General features: G+C 38.6%; 3 protein-coding genes across 6 annotated transcripts in view; 2 read left to right on the top strand and 1 right to left on the bottom strand.

Moving 5' to 3' along the window:
- The window catches only part of LOC122651322 (E3 ubiquitin-protein ligase UPL4), a 31,662-nt gene extending 23,953 nt beyond the window's left edge, over positions 1-7,709 (top strand). For both annotated transcript variants that reach the window (XM_043844671.1, XM_043844670.1), the window contains exons 15-19: positions 6,597-6,677; positions 6,766-6,834; positions 6,913-7,041; positions 7,169-7,252; positions 7,338-7,709. In XM_043844671.1, the coding sequence (XP_043700606.1) occupies positions 6,597-6,677; positions 6,766-6,834; positions 6,913-7,041; positions 7,169-7,252; positions 7,338-7,403 (429 nt within the window). In that variant the 3' untranslated portion in view covers positions 7,404-7,709. The remainder of the gene's footprint in view (positions 1-6,596; positions 6,678-6,765; positions 6,835-6,912; positions 7,042-7,168; positions 7,253-7,337) is intronic.
- Positions 7,710-12,874: 5,165 nt separating this feature from the next.
- On the bottom strand, positions 12,875-21,966 carry LOC122653131. 3 transcript variants are annotated; one of them, XR_006331715.1, is made up of 12 exons: positions 21,679-21,966; positions 21,207-21,428; positions 20,805-21,073; positions 20,606-20,691; positions 20,302-20,465; positions 20,052-20,167; positions 19,615-19,890; positions 17,534-19,479; positions 17,307-17,409; positions 14,940-15,020; positions 14,184-14,255; positions 12,902-13,036 (listed from the first exon to the last, which is right to left on the bottom strand). XR_006331715.1 is itself a non-coding variant. In XM_043847072.1 (11 exons), exons 1-11 carry the CDS (start codon positions 21,887-21,889, stop codon positions 12,959-12,961), a joined length of 3,552 nt encoding a protein of 1,183 aa, XP_043703007.1. In that variant the 5' UTR covers positions 21,890-21,966; the 3' UTR covers positions 12,875-12,958. The 3 variants fall into 3 exon arrangements, 2 of the variants coding, with proteins under 2 accessions (XP_043703007.1, XP_043703008.1); XM_043847072.1 differs by lacking the exon at positions 14,184-14,255 and having other exon boundaries at positions 12,875-13,036; XM_043847073.1 differs by lacking the exon at positions 14,184-14,255 and having other exon boundaries at positions 12,875-13,036; positions 17,534-19,476.
- A 2,418-nt stretch (positions 21,967-24,384) lies between these two features.
- On the top strand, positions 24,385-24,953 carry LOC122649603 (GDSL esterase/lipase At2g31550-like). The gene is made up of 2 exons (XM_043842816.1): positions 24,385-24,570; positions 24,654-24,953. The coding sequence occupies exons 1-2, from the start codon at positions 24,385-24,387 to the stop codon at positions 24,951-24,953; spliced, it is 486 nt and encodes a 161-aa protein (XP_043698751.1).
- Positions 24,954-25,305: the final 352 nt, after the last annotated feature.

The raw sequence follows: 25,305 nt of genomic DNA, 5'->3' as shown, positions 1-25,305 counted from the left end.
GTTAAGGACTGGGTTAGGCCTTTCATTTTTAGTGTAGGCTATTTTTGAGTCTTTTATATAAGGTTGTAAAGGGGGCAAGTATTGAACACAAATTTTGATGTTAATGAAAAGCTTTTGCTGCTCTTCTTCTCCATTGAAGATTTTGTCTGGTGTTTGATCAAGGCTGGTGGGATCGGTGTTTGATCCAATTGACACCTTGCGGTGGGAAACCCGAGTGGTTCGTTGGTGGGATTGGTGTTTGATCCAATCAATACCTTGCGGTGTGAAGCCCGGTGGTTCTTTTGAAGCTCTCCTTCAAGTTCTTTGAAGATCTCCTTCAAGTTCAAGATAAAAAAGATTCAAGATTTATTCAAGATCCTCTAACCGAGTGCCCTTGCAACGACAGTAAGTTTGATCCATCTCATCAATACTCATACTTCTTCTCCTAATCCTCCACAGCCCCAACCCTAACATCCCCCTTTTTGTTTTTACTTTCTCCACACTCTTAGCTCTGTCCAGACCTATTCCTCCATAAGAAATTCACCAAACTTAAACCACAACACCTCGCATAGCCCCTACACTGATCCACACTTCTGTCCCCTTTCATCCATAGTTGTCTGGCGTCGCCATGGCGGCGGCGTCTGGCGAGAGGGCTGCATGGCGACCTCGCCATGGCGACCCTCTTTGATTTCTTCTTCTTCTCTCTTTCCTCTTTGATTTCTTCTTCCTGTCTTCGATTTCTTCTTCCCTCTTGATTTCTTCTTTCCCTCTTCAATCTCTCTAGATTTCTTCTTTCCCTCTTGATTTCTTCTTGATTTCTTCTTCTTCTTCTTTCCTCTTGATTTCTTTCGATTTCTTCTTTCCCTCTTGATTTCTTCTTCGATTTCTGAATTTTCTTCTTAAAACTTGAGAAACAATAGAGAAAAAATAAAACATGGCTTGAGTATACATCTATTAACACATTAAAAATAGAGAAAATAAAAAATAAAACTTGGTCGACATGCTCGCCATGGCAACGCCATGGCGGGCGACATGTCGATATATCGACGTGACACCCCTCCACCGACTTGGATCGCCGTGACGCCGTGACAACTATGCTTTCATCCAATCGAACCCTAGATCCTCCATCACCATACTAAAACCCAAAACCCTAATTTTCCCACAGACCAAACTAGCCAACCATTCTGGCCCAATTTTGGATCGAATAACCCTCTGCCCTAGACGAAAACTCGACCCAAAGGATTTCCCTATACACTTGACTCTAAACCCTAGATCCCCTCCCTCACCATACATTTTCTGAAAACCCGAAACCTGAAACCCTAACCTGCTGCCATTCAAGTTTATACATTTCCGCTCATCAAAATATCTCAGGACCTTCACTGATAGACTTCCCCACACTTGCCTAGCATAACCAACACCTCAAACCCTAACCCTAATTTTGACCTAAAACCTTATTCTGCCCCAATCGGACCACCAGTTCATATCAGATCCTGTAGTACTGGCTCCTAGTTGGTCCCCTACCAACCTAGGACTACATCAGTGTACTTCAATTTGATCGTCGCTTTCGTTGGCCACATTTTTTTCCATATCTAATCCGCCTTCTGAAGATTGTATCATGCTTGACATCTTATCATAAAAGTAGTTGTTAATAGTTGCATGCTCCCAAAAACCTGTCATCAAATTAGAAAGTTTTGTTTGCAATTTACGTAACCCATCGCTAATCGAAAGGAGTAAATCATATCGATCAACCTTTATGATAATAATGGCATAATTGTAAATTATTGGACTGCAAACTAAAGGGAAGAAAAGAAGTCTAGTGTAAGGTATTGGCGGGATGGGTAAACTTGGAAGAATGGAATCTAAAAAGCACAAATTATAAAAAGACTAAAGATAGGGGTAATTCTGGAAAAAGAAAAAGAAATATGTTAGCATTGTTATGGAGAGAGTTTTTTTCTTTAGTCCAAGCTGGATCTTCTTTCTTTAGTATTTGTATAATCCAGCTTGCGGGGAAGTGTTAGAATAATGTACACCAGAATACCGTGGGGGTATTCTGGTCCTTTTAGGGTTATTTTTATGTTATTAAGTGTTATTAGCTTATGTCGGCTATGTGGGTTTTAGTCCCACATCGCCTAGCTTCTATTATTTATAACTTCCCCTCTTGTAAATAGAGGGGCCTTTCTATCATTAATACAAGCCATTCCATTCTTTTATTCTCTCTTTCTGACCTACGGTTCTACCAATTTCTTTTTTTCTTTAGTCCAAGCTGGATCTTCCTTCTTTCATGTTTGTATAATCTAGCTTGAGGGGGAGTGTTAGAATATATGTACTCCAGAATACCGTGGGGGTATTCTGGTCCTTTTGGGGTGTTTTTATGTTATTAGCTTATGTCGGCTATGTGGGTTTTAGTCCCACATCGCCTAGCTTACTTTATTTGTAACTTCCCCTCTATTATAAATAGAGGGGCCTTTCTATCATTAATACAAGTCATTCCATTATTTTATTTCCTCTCTTTGACCCACAATTCAACCAACATGGTACAGTATTCTGGTGTACATTATTCTAAAACTCCCCCTCAAGCTGGATTATACAAATACTAAAGAAAGAAGATCCAGCTTGGACTAAAGAAAAAAACTCTCTCCATAACAATGTTAACAAAATAAGAGCTAAACAGATTATCGAATAAGCGGAGGAGGGGCAATTTAGGAACAAAAAGAAAAAAGTTAAAGAACAAAGAATAAAAGGGAAATCGAGTGAAGGAACACGATTAAACAAAAGAAGAAAGGGAGGAGTGGTTTTCGTATGTCGTGTTACCAAGGTAGAGTCTTCTATTTGAAAGGAGAAACCAACGAAGAAGTCGGCGACGAAGACGTGTTGGAGTCGACCTCTGGTAAGCGAGGGTGACGCTGGAGATGGAGTTCACGATTGACAATGGGGCTTCCAAGTGCATAAATCTGGCACATTGGAGGTTCGATGCGATTTCCACTTCTGAAATTCTTCTGTCTCGATTCTCTCTTCTTCTTTTTTACATTGACGGTAATTCTAGAAGGGAAACCGACTGATATCACGTTTGAGAGAGGAAGATGAGGGACAATGGGGGTTGTTGCAATTGTGGAAAAGGGAGGAGTTGCTGTGGGGGTCAAGGGGGGTTGTGGAGGAGTTGCTATGGATCCTTCGGTTCTGATACCAAATTGGTGGAGGGCCGGTTTGGAGAAGAAGGGAACTTGGTAGAAGTCAGAGTTGCAGGGGGGGAGAGAAGAAATCGCATAAGAAGAAAAGGGGGGGGGGGGGGGAAGAGTGCACACGCACACAGCCCTCAGGCTACTCAAACCATAAACTCAATTCATTCTTCAAATCGATCTCCAACGATGGGGAATTACATCATATATAAAGAGAAATAAAGGACTCCTAAAAATAAAGACCAACTCTCTAACTAGGAAACTAATTCAAATAAGAAAACTAAAAAGAATTGGGAACCAAATATCCTACGTAGCTAACTTCTAAAATAAACAGAATAAAATAAACTAAAAGACATTATTTCCCCAAATAACATAAATTTCTAAAATCCTAGGAGATCCAAAAACTCAAACTGGACTCGGTTTATCTTTGTCTGGATACCCAACTGGGTTCGGGTTGGTCCAAGGTAGTGTATCTGCATCATCAACTCTCTCCCAACTTAAAAGAAACTCAACCAAAGAGTTTAGGGATAATCTTGGCATGGTACACGTCCAGTTTCACACCAAAACAGTATTCTGGTCATTCATGAACCTAGGGAATGAAGTCTTCGAGACGTGGCTCGCTCTTCGAAAAACTCTGTTGTTAACACGTACTCAACATGCTCAACACTTGGGTTACACTCAGTTGTGAATGGCTCATCTGTAGAGTCTTTCTTAGCTGTTTCCTCAACCACCATTTCAACTGTAGTGCCCAAGGTACTAAAACTCGGGTCTTGGTACCAACTCTGCCCTTGGAAAAACCAAGTCGAGTCGAGATCTTGCCGAGTTGGTGCCTTTTTTTTTTTCCGACTCGATGCCTCAACTCGGTGGGTTTTAGACCTAGTTTGGGTCTGAAACTTGGTATTCAACCTATTTTAGGCCATTTAAACACAATGGCATTATTAGATTTTGCAAAAATAAAGTCCAAATATGAGTTTATATTCGGACCATAGGTTGGTAGCCGATGACGTACTAAAATACCCTACTCTACACATAATTTAGTAATAGAAAGCAAGTAAAACATTCAATTAATAGCTAAACAACTTAAATAAGAATTAGAAATGTCAAAGTGATACATCAAACTATTTAACAATGTTACAACTATCATCACATATAAGGACTTTGAATCAAGTATTCAGTCTCCGCTAGTGTCACATAGTCTTCCCATGACATAGTGTTGCTGTAATGTTGCATATAGTGCCCCACAACAAGCATATAAGAGTTCTGTCGAGTTAGGTAAGTAAATACATAGTAGATGGGTCATTTCCATGGGTCAACCTGAGATCTTGACCCGAGATCTCGCAGAAATATGTCGAGTTTTGTCGAGTTAGGTAAGTAAATACATAGTAGATGGGTCATTTCCATGGGTCGACCCAAGATTTCGCCGAGATCTTGTATTATTTTGTATCGTATCCCCTCTCGTCTTGGTTTCTCAAAAAACCGAGAAACTCGCCGAGATCTCACGAGTTCTCGAACTATGGTAGTGCCAAGTTCCTTAATCACGATCCCATTGTCTGCTGTTTCAACCTTGTTTGCTTCAAACTATTCAATGAAAGCCTCTACAAATACGAATATCAAGCACTGTCTTCTCTGTTTCATCACCAATTAGAATCTCTTCAACCTTAACCTCAACTTCAGGTTCTTTTGCTTTGAATGGAGGTTTCTTCTCTTCATATAGAGGTGCTATTGAGTATTGATGATTCTGGGACTCCCAAATGTCTCAGAGAGGTGTCGAAGCTTTGTTTCTCCACTGCTGAGTTGCTGTTGATCTACTGAAGATTGGGCTATCGAGATCCATCATAGCTGTTCCTTCAAAATGCAATTTCTACCCTGCGGCTCTATTGTTCTGGTGTTATATTGCAGCAGACTTTAAGATCTTGAATCTCCAAATCATCAAATTCAGCCCATATTTAACTGTAAAATACCCTTCTTAGAACCCTCCTTCGACGGTGAGTTGAACCCAATCCAATGAGTTGCTATTTTTGAATCTTACTTTCTAATTCTGAGTTCCCTTGGTATCTGCTAATCCAGTCATCAGAATTGGCTGAGATTTTGAAGAGACATTCTATCCCATTTACCATACACGCGACTGGACTGGTTACCCCATCGGAGGAGCCTAGTTACTAACTTTGGGATCAGTTACTATTTCTGAGTTTTATTCACTTTCTGTTCTGCCGATATTATAATCTGTTATACTGATCTGTCCTCCTGTGATTATTATCTTAGAAGTCTGTTTCAGGTACTCAAGTATCTTGTGTGTCGAGGACTCCATCAGAAGCCTAGTATTTGGGTGATTTCTATTGTTTTGTTGCTGGAACCATCCGTTAAGCCTACTGTTTGATAGTACTGATGATCCTATTGTGAGTTATGGTCCTAGAGTCCTAGCTCTACATCAATGGCAGAAGATCAGGTGGGAAGTGGGAGCAGATTATGCAAAGCTTTGAAAAATCACTCTTTTGAAAACTAGGTGCAATATGCTGAAAATGTGAGGGAAAATGCCTACACATTGGGGGTTGTTTATATGGTTCAGCTATGGACGCTTCTGAAAAATAATTGACTGTGCCCTTTCTATCTTACATTGGGATTGCCAGCACATTATCTTTCTATGCAGCCCAAAAGAGGAGAGGCAAGGATGGGCAGATCTCTTGTGTAGTGGAAATTAGTAAGCATTCCTTGGTCAACGCTATAATTCATCCTGAAAAAGACATCGTAGCCTAGCTCCATAGGGGTCAAATTATTTACTCATGACAGGAGTGTGGACCAGATTATTTGGAACTTGGAGTACACACTAACTCCTAGGAAGAGGAGTTTTTCATTAGAATCATCAGATGGTCATTTTCTCATCCTGTAGGTGGGAGTAATAGGATATTGTGGAAGATGATTGCTTTTATGTTATGATTGTCTCCTGGGAAAGAAAGGAATAATAAAATATTAGAGTATAGGTCTACTCCCATGGATAAAATTTTTCACTTTGTTCCACTTTTGTTTTACCTTCTTCCTCTATCTGGCATGATGAACTACTGTTCTCTTTCTATTTGTTTCAGGGTTTTCATAATCTCTTCCTTCATTTTGAGGGAATGGATGAGAATCTGTGTTTTTTTTTTAAATTTCATTTTAATGTATCACAACCTGTATATCAGCAGCTTTACCATGTACATGGTTTAAAACCACCAAAATGATACTTCAGATACGAACAATTTCATGTTTTCCCCTTTAAACTCAACATGACTGAAACCTTAACCCACCTAAATGAGGTCATTACATTTTTCCTTTTCCATGAGTCAACCCAGATGGCTATTGAGAAGCTTCAGAAACTGTTTCATTTTATCAGATTAAACTACATGCTTTAAATGGACTGTAGCACTTCACAGAAAGATCTTAAATGATAAGATACTTGATGTGCAGGTGTTCCCTGTTAAGAGTCTTCAGGTTTTCACTGAAGAGGAGCTTGAACGTTTGCTATGTGGTGAACAGGATGCTTGGGCTGTATGTATCTGTTTCTATATTGTTTTATGGGTGCTGATAAGGGTCATACAGTCACAGAGATCTCATGGTGGTTGTTTCCTTGCAGCAGTCCAACGAGCTCTTGGATCACATCAAGTTCGATCATGGCTACACAGCTAGCAGTCCTCCCGTCATGAATGTTTGTATCAATTTATCATTCTCTTTCCTGGAGCCAACACATGTGATTAATCACTGAGATTTCCACATTAAATTGCAGTTACTGGAAATTATTCAAGAATTTGAATGTAATCAGCGGCGAGCATTCCTTCAATTTGTTACTGGGGCACCTCGCCTCCCCCCAGGTGGCTTAGCAGCTTTAAACCCAAAACTGACAATTGTTCGCAAGGTCTGCTTATGCTTGTCAATATCTCTCGTCTTTATTCTTTATATTTTCAGTTAAATGTCTTATATCCAATTGATGTTGTGCCAAGTGGCTGACTTTGTTGTCCCTATGTTTTTTATTGTATCAAAAGCATTGTGGAGAGTGGGCTGATGGTGACTTACCAAGTGTAATGACATGTGCTAACTACCTGAAACTTCCTCCTTACTCTTCGAAGGTAACATTTCGTCGAGCCTCATTCACATGATTTGTCATATTATCTGAAATATTATAAAAATGTTCTAATTCATTTGTTTCTACAGGAAAGGATGAGGGAGAGGCTATTATATGCTATAACAGAAGGACAGGGGTCCTTCCATCTCTCTTGATTTCCCAACTGTGAATTTGTAATTAGTAGTCTAGGTAGTGTCAATGAGAGAAATAGCAGTAGGTGGTTGGTGGTGGTTGCAATTGATCTGCTGGAGGATGGAAAACGGAAGAAAAACCCATCTTCTTTCTCTGCTTGGTGGCATGGTGTACATAGGGAAGGTAAGGAGCAGTTATTGATTTAGTTTGTGGATGAGTTGTACAGGTTAAAAATGAAGGGTTCTGAGAAATTCTCATCCAACAACCCTTCTGTGTACAGTTCAGTGCTACGTTGTACAGAACATTTGCTGTAGTTAGTTTATTGCCCTGCGACACACTTTGCAAAAACCATAGTGAGATGTACGATCAGTTTTTATTTTTATTTTTATGGGAGGGGGGAATCGCTGCCAGCTTGCCTGGCCCCTGCCTGCATCCACACGGCGCATCCAATAGGGTTGAGATTTTTCATTTCAGCGGGGGTGGCCATTTTACTTCCTATATCTGGCGGCCTTATTTTTCCTTGTTTTTCAGGGAAGATGTGTGTGATCAGTTCCATGTTTAAGAGAATGAGGTAATTGGTTTTAGTAAAAAAACAGTGCCCTAAGGCTCCGTTTGGTTGCAAGGGGAATCAAAGGGAAAGAAATGGAAAATTTTTAAACTTAATAGAGAAACTTTTGTAATCATTAACCCCATGTGATTGTATAAGCTCCTTAAAATATAGTAATGATACATTTTACATGTAATATTTATTTTACATTTTAAACCAAAGGGAATTGGATGCAAAGTAAAGTAGAATTTAATAACCAAATATGAACTGATTTAGAGTAAGTGATATTGTCACATAATCACAAAAATTCTTTTTGTAAATATGAAAATATCACTTTCCTACCTTTTAATTCCCCTTGCAACCAAACAGAACTTAAAGGACGGTTCTTGGTGTTAATCCCTTACAAATAACGGTGTCATAAGTGAATCCACACTAACCATTTAAAGTGGAACCGAATTGAAGCTAATTGATTCAGTTTTTTTTTTGAGTATTAATCTTCGGTATGGTTTGATTGTGAATAGGGAAACCATTCGTTGCAAATCTATTAAAAATTGATAGACTGAATAGAAATTGAACTAAAACTTGATTGGATCAATGCAAAACCATTACACCATTAAAACTCTTTGATTTCGAGGTTCAGCCTATAAGGCATCCAATGACTTTGTAAATTTCATCTTCGGTGATGTTATTGCAAAATTTACCGAGATTTAAATTGGATAACCAATAAAAAAAAACACAATAATTGAAATCGAATCAAACTGAAAACATACCCGATAATTGACGATTTTGAACACAGGAACTAAACACTAAATAGTATTCGGTTCGGTTTCAGTTTATACTCATTCATCATACCATTCAGGTGGAGCTGAGTCAATAGACACCCTCAGTTGCAAATCTACAGTTCCATGTTAGGTTTACAAACAATTTTTTTTGGGATAATAATTTTTCTAAATTTATTCTAGGTGCAGTTATGATCTGGGTTCGTTTACTTAAAACGAGTCCTATTATCATATACCATTCAGCAGGAACTGAATCGAAGGCTGGAAACACCACCAGTATACTATAAGCTAGTGTATGATATCTCTCTTCCCCTTTTAAATGACTGCTCTGCCCCTCTTGTATGATGCTTCATCCTGCACCCCCATTGGTGCCCCAGTGTGCATATTCCTCTACCTATTATAAAACAAAAAAAAAAAAAAACTAAAAAAAAAAAACTAGTAATATAGAAAAATATCCAACCTCTAACGTCCTGAAACTGATGGCTTTCAAAATTTTAGAAAAAAGAAGATTGCAATTTTACTCGGATGAGATTGTGATTGGAATTCTCTATGAATGTTCTGTGCTGAGTGAGCTAGTAAGGGTGGCAGTCTCGACCATGACTGAATCGATACAACTAGCCCAATGTACTTCAAGCCTCATTGCTCACTTGAATTTGAACACTGCCCAAAAAGATCCTAGTGTTGGGGGGTGGGTGGGGGGGTTTGTGGGTAGTATTGAATTAAACGATGGGTTACTTAAGATGCTGCAGCTGGGTGTGGGGCTGTGGCTTACAAAATCAGCTAGTGAAGTCATATTCGTCTTCAATTCTTAAATCTGTTCAGATGAACTGCAGTCCTATGCTTCTTTTAGATTTGTTGAAGTACTGTTCCTGTGACACTATTCACGTGAACAGTGATTTGGTTGATATGTGCATCTTCTATTTTCGTAGTCCTAGTTTCTAATTATGTCAAATCCTAATTTTACTGTGAGTTGTTAGTCTTAGTTTCAGTTTGAGTTGTTAGTTCTAGTTCTTTTCCTATTATAACTTGAAATCCTATCATGATTAGGAATTCCTAATCTGATTAGGAGTTCCCCTTTCTATTTGTAATTTCCCCTCTATTTATAATAGAGGGGCTTTCCTATCAATGAAAACAAAAAGTTATTATTCTCTCATTCTCTATTTTTTCTCTTCTCTCAAGTTACTGGTTACAGGTCCTAGGTTTTCTACATGGTATCAAAGCTAGGCAATCAGTGACTGATTCTCTCCAAGATTGCCATTTTGAGAGTCGGTTCGGGTTTCTGGTTTGAAGAAGAAAACCCTAGTTCATAGAAAAAGAAGAACTAGGGTTTCATGTACTCAATTCATTTATTCGATTTTGAAAACTCTACATCAGATTTCGAATCTAATTTCTGCTCTTTAGATGAGTTGCAAATTAAATACTGATTTGTTGATCGATTAATGAAGAACCTGGTTCTGGGCTGTAGTTGCTTCAGAAGAACCTGCTTTCCTTGAAGGTGCAATCCCTTTTTCTCGATTTGACGGTGATCGAGGGGCTGGAGTTCAGGACCTGCCCTATTTTTGCTCAGTTTCTGTTTGCTTATCGTGAGGAAGATCACTGATTTTCTGGTTTTCGTCTTGCTGAGTGTTGCTTGGCTTAGATGTTGGATGGGCTTTCGTTCTCTGATGTTGGCTATTGATTTCTGATGGTATCGATTCGTTGTTGGTATTTTGTTGCTGCTAGTTCGATTGAAGCTGTTCTTCCACGGAGTCAAATATTTATCGCTGTTGTTCCCCTATCGTCAGATTGGAGTTGCAGGTTTTCTGTTTAATCTTCAACCTTCTATTTGGAGTTGCGTGGAAATCTTCCTTTGCTAGAATCATATCTTTTTTGGTTTTACTGTGAGGTTGAAGTTGCAGCTTTTGTTCCGCCTCCTCCTTTCCCTGCTTTCTGATCTGAGTTTTTGGAGATTACATTAATTGTCTCCATGAGCTGCTGCTGCTTCTGATCGAAGAATCAGTTGGCTGCTGGTTCTCGTTTTCCTCTGTGGCTCATTTTCCTCTTGTGGTTGGTTCTTTCTCCCATCGTGAGGTTGAACTATTGAAGACAACGTTGTTTTGGCTGGTTGCGTGAGGAAGACATCCAATATCTCAAAGTGGGTTTCCTTTTTTGTTACTCTACTTTATTCCTAGTGTTTTAATTTATTCTTTAAGTTCCCTTTTATGCCCTAATCATCTTTTCTTATCTATCTTTGTCCTTATTTTACTCTCATTCCAACATTACCCTTTTGCCTTGGGTGGTATTTGTAAGTAGATTTCATCTAAATTATCTACCCAAGAGCCCCTTAACAATTCTAGTTATTTACAAGATTGCCACTATCCATAGTCATTATTTTACTTATTGCATCCCATTGCTTTTTGTTTAACAAAAAGGCCCTTGCAAAATTTTGATTATTTACGAAACTGCCATTACCTTTTAATACATTCCCCTATTTGACTACCCAATTGACCCTTGAAAATTCTGGTTTATTACCAGTTTACCCTTTGGCTTGGATTGTATTTAATAGTGGATTTCCACCAAATTACAGTCATGCCATCGTTTTTTCCAACACCGTTCCCTTTCAATAATTCTAATTTCCTTCATATCCCAAAACATACCTTTGACATTTACCCATAGCACTTTTAGAAACTTCTGGTAAATTACAAATTTGCCATTCCTTTCTTTTTAATTACCCATAGCACTTTTAGAAAATTCTAGAATATTATGTTTTTGCCCTAGCTTTTACATTATCTTTGTTATGTTCACGTGTATTACACGTGAGGGATGGATTATGTACAGTACACCTGCAGACATTATAGAAGCAGAACTTGCAGGAACACTTGGTGCAAAGCATAGATAATCAGAGTTTTCACCATTGCCAATGGATATCTACTTTGTTATTGGGTTGAGTTTGCTCTAAGGGGGAGATTGAAGTATTGAAATATTGAAGATATTTGGTTGTTGCCTATTTGAGGACTTTCAATTGGGTTGATACAATTTTTTTCCGCTGCCTGATTAAGTTTGTTTTCGCTACTTACTGCTCTAGTTATTTCACTTCAAGATTCTAAGTCACTATGACAATTTGAGATTTATCACTGGATAGCTATTGAAGATCGTTGAAAGCTACCTTTTTTGAAAGACATTCTAGTCCTAGTTTGTTGATCATGTCTGTCCAAGTTTTGAAGATCTATTTTTTCAAGTTCTTGAAGGTTTATTTATGAACTGCATTCATATGTCAAGCTGAATTCTACTACAACTTAATTTTTTTTATTTTTTTTTCATTTTGTTCAAGTTAGGCATTAGTACCTTGTATGCGCCAACTTGAAAGGGAGTGTTAACATTATTAGGAATTCTTTTTTCTTTAGTTCAAGCTGGATCTCCTTTCTTTACTTATTTTTATAATCCAGCTTGAGGGGGAGTGTTAAAATACTGTATGTGACACTATTCACGTGAACAATGATTTAGTTGATATGTGTATCTTCTATTTTCCTAGTCCTAGTTGAAGTCCTAGTTTCTAATTATGTCAAGTCCTAATTCTACTGTGAGTTGTTAGTCTTAGCTTCAATTTGAGTTGTTAGTTATAGTTCTTTTCCTACTGTAACTTGGAATCCTATCATGATTAAGAATTCCTAATCTGATTAAAAGTTCCCCTTTCTATTTGTAATTTTCCCTCTATTATAAATAGAGGGGCTTTCCTATCAATGAAAACAACAAGTTGTTATTCTCTCATTCTCTCTTTTTTCTCTTCTCTCAAGTTACTGGTTACAGGTCCTAGGTTTTCTACAAGATTTGGCCATTGATGACATGGCTACTAAATAAGATTTAAAGTAGATGTACAATGGTGTTTTTGGCTACAAAAAATCCAATGAAATAAACCCCCCCCCATTGAGTGCATCTTTTCAGTCCATAAGCTTGTTACTAAGAATCCCTAGAAGTACAAGCACCAAAACCAAAGCATCTTCTCACACCATAAGTTGGTTGGAAGAGGCTGCTCTCCAAAATATGCCCTTGATGGAACCAATGTATGTTTCCATTTGCATGAAAGTAGGGACAAATCTCACTTCAACTTAGAAACACTTGAACTGACTGGGAAATGAAAATTCAAACCCTAGCTGAGCTTCAGGGTTTGAACATTAATATTTATTTATTTTTTAATTTTCTTTTTTGCGTGAATAAAAAATCGTTACATCATGTAAGCAAGAAAAGACCCGAAGGCTACCACCATGGCTATAAGTCACTTGGGGCTGCTCGGCAAGTTAGTGTACTTTGTGCAGTCAAATGGACCAATCTCTTGGTTGCTCTTCCGTTTCACCTGAAAAGAACACCTCAACATCAGCAGTCCGCAACGAATACTAATTGAAACTACAAACATTAGAAACCTGATAAGTACATCAGTCAATAATAAAGTTGGCCAAACTGATCTTAAATAACACAGGTCATTACTTGATTCACATTCAGCACACACTGAAGCATTCAGGAAGTTCACCAACTCCAACCCCAACAATATATGCAATGTTGTGAGGTAACAATTGTCCAAGGCTTAACAAAGGTGAATATGAGGGAGAGCAGGTGGTGCAATTTAATCTCACAACCAAAAATATCATCACCTCACTCAGATGCGCCTTGCTAGTTCCCCTGGCCCGTGCCTGTTGGAATTCAGATTCACTGCTGAGATCCATTTTATCTAAAGTAGAATACATGTTGGGTAAAATAAGGGCAGAGTGAAGATGCTGGCGAGCAGAGTCAGTGGAGAGCTTTTCTGGTTGTGCCGAGGTCTTGGGATCAAATCCCGCCTGCACCTTGGGGGTGGTTAGGGGAGAGTAAGGGGTGGGGGATTATGTAATAAAGCTTCTTATTTAAAAAAAGAGTTGCATAGCAATCATGACTTGCAGGCAGCTATAGGTCACCAGCAGATGATCTAATCACTAGAAGAATAAAGCAGTTCAAATATTACAAGAACGAATTGTATTGGCACAAATTCCCCTTGGCAAGGAGAAAAAATGTTACATGCATCAAGCGCCATGCATGGGTTATCATATGAGGGTGTAGAGATGTGGTTATTGTATTGAGGAGAGTAGCAGTTGTTGGATGGGAAATGTAAGTTGTTATGGTAGGTTGTATGGGTAGTTATTAGTGTAGTGGAAGTGGTGCTAGTAGTGATTGTAACCACCAAGGAGTAATTGTTATGGTAGGCAGTGTGGTTCTTTTCTTCTTCATGTGCAGGTATTGATCTAAACTTGCTTGATATTGTCACTCTTTATTGGATTACAGTTTGAAAAAAAAAATGATGGGGTAAGTTCTGATTCAACAGTAAATTTGACTCACTCACAGCCTACAGACTATCTAAATGGAATTGGATAAAAAGGGTATAAAGGGTTTTCTGAAGCAATAAACTCTTCAGATAAAAAAGGAACAAAGACTCAGTTGTGATTTCGTATGAACATCTGCACCAATTGTACCTTATAAAATGCACCACTTCAGTCTGATAACCTCTACTAGTTACCACTAGGCCCTCATCATTAGCTTTAAGCCTACAAAACCAAATACTGAATTTTAATCCACACACAAGCCAGCCTGGAGTTAACCTGACCCAATTTTGCAACATGATTAGATTTATGTTGAGAGCTCAGTACACATCTAAATTCAGCTTTTGCTCTTTGGGCAAGTATTGAGGGCAGCCAAAGTGTCTTGTAACAAGACATTAATCAAGCCAACAAAACAGTGATGAATGCAAGCTGCTATGGACAAAACCATGACAAGGCAACACTAGAGGTAAGTCTACAATAAGGCTATGCATCATCATCCTAAAATATGATATTGAAACAGCTCAACAAACTGAACCTTGGGTATCTACTATAGAATAGAAAGGGGAGTGACATCAATTTCATTTTCATAATGATACGAACGATTAAATTAAATTCTTCTCATACACCAACTCTGCAAAGCACCAACTCTGCAAAGCACCATACATAAAGGTCTTCAAGTTATGGGAATACATAATTGGTTAGCTCCAATGGAAGAATAGAAAGCCTCGGGGCCTTGAACAGAATAGAGTTTTGTAATGCTTTTAAATTGCGGACAATAAAGATACATAAGTATAAGAGCATTTGGTGCCCACAGATATATTTTATCACTCGAGAGAAATATATAATCATTTTTTGACTCACATTCAGCTTAAGCATTGTTCACATGAATAGAAAAGAAAAGGATCTTACCGGGGACCATGGGCTGGGTTCCGGAAGAGACTTGTCAGGTGGTGAGTTTTGCACAGCTCCACTTTTTCTTGTCAGAATCTCCTGCAGAGGACAAGGTATGCAACTTAACATGAAAAAATGAATGCAAACAATCCAGCTGAAAATTTGACCCAGGGTTAAATAAACCTAGTTTTGTGTCCCATAAAACATTGGGTTCAATTTCAAATAAATGGAGTCTCTCAATCATTTTTGGTATTATGTGGTTTATCTTGGGTAACCAATTTGTTTAACAAGATTTTGAGCACAAAGAAAATGTCAGATGAATGGAGAAGCATTGTGGTTCCAATTTACAAAAATAAAGGTGATGTTCAAAGTTGCAATAACTATAGAGGCATAAAACTAATGAGTCATACTATGAAATTAGGGGAGGGGGCTATTGAAGCCCACTTAAGAATTGAAATTACTATCTCGGAGAAATAATTTAGTTTTATGCCAAGTAGATCAATGACAGAAACAATTTACTTGCTCAAGAGGGTATGGAAAGACTTAGAGTTTGCAAGAAGGATCTCCATCTAGGCTTTATTGACCTAGAAAAAGCTTATGACAGGGTCCTTAGAGAGTTAATCTGGCATGATTTAGAGAAATGGAGGGTATCGAATAAGTATACGGATATAATTAAAGATAAGTATGATGGTGTGGTGACTAGTGTGAGAACTGTGGGAGGCTAAGGTAGTGAATTGCCAATTACAATTGGGTTACATCAAGGATCAACTTTAAGCCCTTATTTGTTTATGTTTATCATAGATGATTTAACCAGGAACATTCAAGGTGTGGTTCCTTGGTGCATGCTTTTTGCTGATGATATTGGTAGCCGAGACAAAAGCATGGATTAACACTAAGTTGGAGTTATGGAGATCATCCTTGGAATCAAGATGTTTAAAGATAAGTAGAACAAATACGGAGTATATAGTGTGCAACTTTAGTAACACTACGACAGATAACGAAATGGTGAAAATTGAGGAGAGAGAGATACCGCAAAGTGATTGTTTCAGATATCTGGGGTCAACTATAAATAAAGAAGGTGACATAGATGATGATATTTCACAAAGAATTAAAGTGGGATAGATGATGTGGAGAGGTGTGTCCAGAGTGTTATGTGATCGACGTATCCCTTTAAAGCTTAAAGGAAAATTCTATAAGAAAGTCATACAACCAGCTATGATGTATGGGGTGGAATGTTGGATAGATAAGAAGTGTCATATAAATAAACAAAGTGTAGCAAACATGAGGATGTTGAGATGGGTGTGCAGTAAAACTAGGAAGGATAAAGTGAGGAATGACCATATTAGATCTGATTTGGGAGTTGCCTCGATATAGGATAAGCTTCGTGAAAGTTGTTTGAGATGGCATGGTTATGTTCAACGGAGGCTTTGGGATGCACCAATATGGAGAAGTGATTTGATTCAGATTGAAGGTTTTAAAAGAGCTAGGGACAGGCCAAAATGACCCTAGGAGAAGTTGTGAGGAAAAACTTTTAGGGCCTTTAGGCCTCCTCTCAAGTATGACCTCGAATAGAGCTGATTGGAGGGCAAGGATCCATGTAGCCAACCCCATTTAGGTGGGATATTGCTGAGTTCTTGTCGATGTTGTGCTCCTTTATTTTTACTATTATTGTTTTTAATATTTTGTCTTTGCAAGGATCCACGTAGCCAACCCCATATAGTTGGGATCAGGCTGAGTTGTTGATGTTGCTTCAGTGGCTAGAGTTTGTTACCCTAACCCACTGGAATTGCTCTATAATAGGATCCCTCAAAACACATTTGTTGAGCAGAAGAGATGCAAAACTTTCTGGAATAGGCACATTGGGTTGTAACCATTAAAGGATCCATATACAGTGTGAAAGAAGGCAACCAAAATGGAATACATGAACATAAGGTAAACAATATTGTTACATAACTTGTCAAAATTGTATTTGTTAAGTAACCCATTAATAAAAACATAAATCCAACATTTACCATGGCATAGTGAGTGTTAACTGTGCACAGCTGCCATGTGACAAGAGGATCACAATCCACAGATTTCAGCATCAAATGAGATACCATTGTTACATATTTTATATTCATTTTCCACTAGTTGCATGTTTTTGTTAGTTTTTGAAATTTATGGTGAACATTTAAGCCATTTGCCTTGATCATTGTAGGCTGAAATTGTATCAGTGAGATAAGCATGGGATCCTACATCACATGGACTCACCCACATTGCACCACATGGCAGGTTGTGAACATTTAACATTTAGTAGGCTCTATCAACACTAGGACCATAAAAAATGTACTGAACTAATAATTGTAAATAGACATGGTTCTCTTTTTATCAAGAGTAAATAAATACCTCCCCGGCAGTCTCAAGAGCAGCTAACCATTCATCAGAAAATGGAACAATGTTCTGCTGAGGAAGAGAATCAGGCTTTGAACCATCCACAGTTTTTCCTTCACTGCATTGCAAAAGCACTTAACCACAAGCTTCTTTCCAACACTAGATGCATTTAATAGGTTATCTACGAAGATTTTAAAAATAATTAGGACCAAGACATTGGAAATAAAACTTAAAATACTCACACTGGGACACTTGTCTCATTGACCTTCAAAGGAAATCCAGTCTCTGTCACATTCTGAAGTTCACCATCTTGAGTATTATCATTATGAAACAGATCAGCGTGAATAGCATCTAGTAAGACATTTCTATTTGCTGATATGTTCAGTTGTGCTGCATCTTGCACATGTGATTGTTTAGTCACCTTAGATGTTTCAGCTGAAACTTCGATATCTTGTTTTGCAAGTTTTAGCTGAGGAAGAACATGAGGGCTTTGGGATTCACTTGCATTACAATCCTTTCTTTTCAAAGTGATGTTAATAAGGTTGTCAGGATCATTATCTTGCTGGGCTTCTTTGGAAAACCTCATTTCTGCTAGCAATGCCTCATTATCCATCAGCAGTGTATGTTCATTCATCTGCAACATCTGTTCAGTTTTATTAGGGAAAGAATTTCTTAGCACTGCTTGATTCCCGGAATATTCATCCTCACCAAGTCTCAAGCAATCATTGTGCAGCACCAAAGAACCAGTGTTGCATTTGCAAGCAACATCTTCTAATTGTGGATCACAGATGTGGTTAACCCTGTCAAATGATAAGTCGCCATGTAAAGACTCCAATTTTGGATCTTCCACATTTGGGCTCTTAATTACGTTACCTGTTCCAGGGGTACCTACTTGCACTTGGCTTACAGAGCTTAGGTTAGATGAAAAATGAGAACTTCCAAATTCAGTTCCATCTGAGACCCTGCTTTCTGGATTAACATCACTAACATGGCAATGATTATTCACCTTTTGTAATTCTTCAGAAGGTCTTCCTTGTCCAACCAAGTTATCATCATTCATCTCCAATTTTTCATAATCCATATGAAAATTTTGCTGAATATCCAGTTCAGTAGGAATATCATTCTCTTCCTGAAATTCTTCAGTTCTTTGTCCCAGAAAATTGTTACCTTTCATCTGCTTTTTCAGGTTATCCTTGTGAAAGGTTTGGCAAAATTCAAAAGCACCAGGCTCTCTAACCTCTAATTGTTCATTGGACTCTTCTCTTAAACCATGACCAGCTGGTAAGCAATCAGCACTTGGCATTGATGTCCCTGGGTTGCAACACTCAGTGGCATCAGATAACACTGTATCAGAGAAAACATCATGATTTTCATTTAATGCACTGCAACTTATAGATTCCAATGCCACACCTTCATAAATTGGGTGCTTGATTAGGCCTTCTTTCCCACTCAAAACCCCTTTCTCTGCCATTGTGGAAATGGATGGAGATGAAGCCTGTGATATTTCTGATGCACTTGACCTGGAATAGCTATTTTGAGGACAAACATCATGATGGTTCTCAAAATCATTAGACTTATGGGATTGTTCAGGAGATCCGCTTCGTATGAGCAACATATTATCGTTCATATGGAATCTCTGCTTATTGTCATGAGGAATATGGTCAATTTCGTCAAGGATGGGTTTCACTACATCAGCCAGGTTCGCAGATTCCTTGTTACCACAATCAGAAACACCATGTGCCTGCTGATCCTGACAATTTATTGTGTCATAAGAACCATTGAGATGAGAGGGAACTTCGATTTCCACCTTGTACTGATTCTTAAGCTCTAAGCTTGATTTTGGGGTTGGATGAGAAGAAGCAGGTGCAGAAGGAATGGAGCACCCCAAAGTTGAGTTCACGGAGACCATGTCATTGTTACTTGCAGCAGCAGTGCCCACCATGGCCAATCTACTCTGTGCATGGAGCAGCTTGACCTCATCATTATTGCCTGAACTTAAGTGCCCCATGGTTCTTGTGGTTGTGGCATCATGACCCACCATAGGCAGAGGTGCATGGAGAGCTGTGACCATACCAATATTCTCAGATTTACCATCCTTCCTCGAGTTAGGAACATTAGCATCCGGATGACTGTATGGTTGAGTATTCATTTGACATTGCAAGCCGCGCAGAGTTGAAGCTTTTGTCTGCTACATTACAGAAATCATAAAAGTACCGACACAAGACCACCAAAACTAAAATTTGAAGGCAGTGATTCAGAAATACTGGAAACATCTACCATGTAAGAACTATTGTGATTGTAGAATCGAATTGCTTCATCATACCTGATCAAAGTATCGTAGCGAAGGAGAAGGCATCCGCAAACCTGATGGTTTGGTTGGTTGGAAATTCACGTTATTTTGATTGTCCACACCAACATATTGGGAGTTTTGTGGGAGCAGAACAGCCGTTTTGCCTGGACCAGCCTGACCAGTGGATGCTTGCATATCAGCAGCAGGAATTGTTGGATCTGAAGCCACCTTCAACCCAATTTTAGTACCTTTTCTATCCTGAAGTGTCTTGGGATTGGCTGCTAATTGTGTTTTTGAATGAGAGTTGGCCTGTTCTTTAAGATAACCTCAATGTCAGTCAAAGCAAAAGCTGCCCTAACTAATAAGTAGAAAGCTGAAAGGAGAATGCGAGCCAACAAGCTAGTTGATTCCACACAGTTCTGTGTGTGCTTGCAGTTAAAACAATCAGGTACAAGCACATGTGTTCTCACCAAGACTTTCAGAGAACTGCGCACAGAGGATTTAGTGGATGAGGGAGTGCAGCCAAGAGTTTTTTTAGCATTACTTAAGTTTCCTTTCAATCCAGAATTCCTCCCTGCATGAACTGCCATACAAATGCAACGGGAAGTCAAAACAGCAACAATCAGTTTTTATCTTTCATGAAATGAATAGAACAGAAAAAAGGTTTGGCAGGATTCCATTTGGACCCTTTTAAAAATAAAAACATGTTGAAAATGAAACCTGTTGCACCATTCTGACTGGACCTTGACTGCTTGGTAGACAAATTAAAGGTTTTGGGGGTAGTAGGTATTGAAGAAGAATCTGGCTTCGTAGCTGAGAATTTAGGAAGTTTTGATTCTTTCTTTGTTGCACTTGTTGCGTTTCTGTTGGGAAGCTGCTTCTGAGTACACTAAGGTTAAGAATACCCCTTTCTTTCAAATTTTGATTGATAATTAAAACATATGACTTTACAGAGAACCACTTAAAAAAACAGCCATGAAACCTCATAAAATGCCATAGCATAAATATACTAAAATAAGGATATGAAGTAGAACCCACTGGCTGGGGACAACTTCCTTGTCGAGACCCAACACTGTGAATTCCTTTGGTTAATTGCACCTTCTGTGAGGCCTGGATAGGAAATATAAGCAGAGAATGCAGGAATAAGTGACTACTCAACAAGTGGAAAACTGAATAAAGCAAAGAAAAGAGGGAATTTTTTTGAACTCAAGAGAGAAACTAACCCTATGCATCGGAGCTGTATTTTCTCGAGCTGGAGACTTTAATTTGGGCAATAAACCACCACAAACCTTGTGAACTTCATCAGAAGGCCTTGCAGGCAATTCTTTGAATAACTTCTCCTTGTTAGAATGTACATTTGATCCATTACCACTTGAGATAGAACACTCGGACAGTGATGTCTGTTCTTCTTCCTTGACAGTATATAGGGACCCAGGGCTAGGCTTACTGAAAGATTCACTCAGTAAGGACAATTCTTCAGAATCGAGAACACCTGACAGAGGAAAGGTGAAGACTTTAATGCCAAACGCCCCCATCACTTTAATCTTTCTCCTTTTGTTTGTTTGTTTGTTTGAAGTGAGAATTTATTCAGGAAGAACAGAAATTAGAGGAAATGAAGTGTGTACCTTCTTCGGTAAAGAAAGCTCTGTTCCAGGCTATGCTTTTACGCATATTGTATCCACCTCCCTTTTTTCTTCTCTTCATTTGCTGCTGCCCAGCCTTCATGTTCGGTGACACAAGTAAATTGCTTTTGTCGAGATTCTCTTTGTTGTCTACGATGCCTTCATGCGGAGATGGTGGTGATGAACAACAAGGTTTCTTCCCACCCTCATTCACCTCAGACCCGTCTGCGTTAAACAAGCGGGATCAGAAAAGGAGAAGTAAATAAAATGATAATCTTAATTCCTATTTGGATGGAACTACATTGAATTTGTTAACTGAATTCGATTTAATTTCTTGATTATAAAAGGTAGATTTGTTGATTATTGCATGTCACCTGAAAATGAGATCGAACAGAAAACAAAACCCTAGAAATGGGAAGGAATTAACAATACCCAAGATGAGAAGAAGAATATTAAATAAGGAAGTAAGAGTCACCTGGGACAGGATGGATTGTAGGAGGATGGGATGCATCAGCAGAAGAACGCTTAGATCTGAGAGTACAGAGTGGAGAGCAAGAGAATTCGAGATCAAGAAGACTGCCGTTGGTGTTGCCTTCCTTGTCCTTGTTGATATCCTCTCGCAGTAGTAGTAGTGACTCGTCTTCCTCTTCACCGCTCATTTCTATGAGCGACAGATCAGTTTCCATCTCCCTCTCCAGTCTCTCTACTCAGGCGATCAGAACTCAGAAGAGCTTTTTTTTTCTCTCCTTTGGAAAGGCAAGAAGACGACCATGGAGAAATACGGAGTTCAGTAATCAGGACCGAAACCAGATCTAAACGAATCAGAGCGATTGGGCTTTAAAATTTAAACAGTTAAAAGAGCGGGAGAGTGCAGTGTACACCGTCAGCGCGCGCACATGCACAATTCCAATAGACAAATGACAAATGCCATTGTTCCGTTTGAAACTGACATATATATCCTTCGGTTGATTTTAAAACAAGGAATCAGATCTGAATTGGGTCCAGTCGATTCTATTCCTAATTGACTAGACCGATTCTATTTCGGATTCATCCAAAGTTGTAGCAATAACAAATCTTTGATTTTAGGCTTCTTGTGGGCCCAGTTCTATCTCTGAATATCGAAATACCACATGGCCATGAGATTAGTGGGTCACTGATATGCATGTGAAGACATTTCTCCTCTTTTTACAAAGAAACTCCGCCGGATTATTATCCTCTCCAATTCCTAAAGTGCGATAGTGCGGCAATGCTGGTGGAGATGTTGATACTTGGCAGCAACCGCATCCAATGATCCGATCTCATTGTTATGGATCGTTGGATGTATCAGTTGCCAGGTGTTGACATCGCCACCTAGCATTGCCGCACTGCCACACTTTAAGGAATTGGAGAGGATAATTTCCCCTCCCTTAAATCTAAAGATTTTTATCTAAGGTGGTGATGTTATTGTCAACAGCTATTAGCTCGGTTGGTTGGAGGCTTGCCGGTTGAACTAAAACAGTATCAAGGAACATTTATAAGAGGAAAAAAGGACACATGTCATCACCTAACATACATAAATGTACATGTATTGGGACCCACATTGATTGCCATCAATACTAACATCGACACAATTTCAACATTCTTTTTTTAATTACTTTTTTGCCCTTGATTTTTGTACCACTACCACCAGTGAAATAGAGGTGAAACATGGGCCAGATTTTTTAAAACCCTAGCCTAACCTTAAGTCCTCTTAGCTCAACCCTGGCCCAATCCAACCCTGACCCAGGGCCTGGAATTTCAACCCTAACCCGCCCTCACGGTTGAAAATTCCAGCCCAGACCCAGTTTGGGCTAAGGGTGGGCCAAGGCGAGCTTGGGTTGATAGGGCCAAATTTACACCCCTAGGTTGAATTCTCAAGTCTCAACCCCAACCCCTCATCAACAAAACGATAAAAATGTCAAAGGATAGTCGAAGATTCGTATTCGATCCATGTTCATATCCATTTAGGAGAATCCGAATTCAAAAATTCATTATCCGAAAATTATCCGAATCTATCTAAAACTAATAGGATATTGTCCGGATCCTTCCAAATATAATGGATACAAATATGATAATGCCATATTCACGGATCCGTTACATCCTTAATTATTATAGCATAGTCAATCTCAACCATTCACTAGACACGTGTAACCTCTAATTTAAGATTCCTAGTCATATTATACAACAAATAATAGTAGTCAATATGAACAGATTTTACAGAAGAGAGTGGTTGGTTAGATGAACCAAACTAGTTTTAATTGTTAATAAATCTCCTTCTTCCAATTAACTTCCTTCTCAATTTGATTTCTTGTAAAAAATGAAAAAGTAAGAAAATAATGGATGAAACTCTTTGTTAGAAAGACAAGTGGCATCTTATCAGTGTTCTACATAAAGTGTAACTATGAATTCATCGAATCACAACCGTCCGTCCATAGTAAGCCCATATATATAGTTCCACTCCAACTCCAACTTCAACTCCAACTAGAATTGGTAAATTACACTACGTACGTCCGTTAGATCGATCTTTGTTTGGAGATAGACTCTATCTTAATATTATTCTACATAGACTCTATCTTAATATTATTCTACATATTAAACTCTTTCAATCAAATCAAACCCTACATATAAATAGAGTCAATATATGGTATAGCCATTATTAGTATTCTATTATAAGAATATATATTGATCAGATCAGTACTGTTCTGGTGCGTGCTCGACAATGGAGAAGGGACGTGCCATAATGTTCTACTTCTTCCTCATCTTCACTCTTCTTGCTTCCTACTTCTCTCTTCTTGTGGTTTCTGATCAAGAAGCAAATAATCACAAGATTATTGTTGTGTTTGCTTTTGGTGATTCAACTTTAGATCTAGGGAATAACGATGGATTGACAACTCTAATGCATGCTGATCACCTTCCATACGATCGTGACTTCCAAGGTGGTATCACTGTAGGCCGTTTCACTAATGGCAAGTTTGTTACGGGACATGATCGTTTCAAGTCTAGGGATTAAGGATTCAGTGCCAGCCTACCTTGATCCAAAGATCACCAACCATGACTTGCTCACCGGTGTTAGCTTTGCCTCTGCCGGTTCCAGATTGGACGACATGACTGCCGATATAAGTTCTGTTATCAAAATGTCAACTCAATTGGTCCACTTCCAAGAATGTATCGCTCAAATCCAGTAGGAAACACCATTGTAGATGAGATCATCGAGAATGCTATATTCACAGTTGGTGCTACAACCAATGATATGTTGTTTAACTATTATGATTTACCCACAAGGAGGGTGGATTATTCCTTGTCCGGTTACCATGATTTCCTTCTCAGTAATCTTAAGACTTTTGTCTCGGTCAGTAATTAATCTTTCTTATTTATTAGTGGTTAATTAATCATGTTTGTTTTTTATTTCTTATTTATGGATGGAAATTACAGGATCTTTATAGAATGGGAGCAAGACAGATTTCGATAACGGGTCTCCCACCGGTTGGTTCTTTGCCGATTCAAGCGACGGTGGGTACCATCCCACTGGGTCCAAACATTCTACAACATAAGTGTGTAGTTGAACAGAATGAGGATTCACAGGTCTACAACGCCAAGCTTCAAGGTTATATCACAAGGTGGGAAGCTACACTCCCTGGTGCTAAACTTGCTTATGCGGACATCTACACTCCCTTGATGGACATGATTCTCTACCCCAATAAATATGGTAAGTATACAATTATTGTGATTTAATTAATCTTATTTGATTAATTAACTTTTTATATAGGCTTATGATGTACCTATTCCTCATTGATAAATTGGATAATTGGTTTTATGTATAGGTTTTGAACATACCTTAAAAGGGTGTTGTGGGACCGGATACTTATAGATGGGTGAACTGTGCAACAGTTTGACAACTCCAATCTGCTCAGACTATTTCAAGTATATTTTCTTTGATGCCATCCACCCAACACAAGCAGCTTATCAGAATATTGCCAATGTCATGCAGCAAACTGTGATTCCTCATTTAGCTAATTAGATTAAAATTTTTTAAGCTGCTTTAGTTTTTTTTTTTTTTTCTTGGATATGAAAACATAATTACAAT

This window comes from Telopea speciosissima, chromosome 2 (genome assembly GCF_018873765.1).
Source record: "Telopea speciosissima isolate NSW1024214 ecotype Mountain lineage chromosome 2, Tspe_v1, whole genome shotgun sequence".
Lineage (NCBI taxonomy): Eukaryota > Viridiplantae > Streptophyta > Magnoliopsida > Proteales > Proteaceae > Telopea > Telopea speciosissima.
Note: the sequence above shows the minus strand (reverse complement) of the source record. Positions and strands in the feature narration are given on the sequence as shown.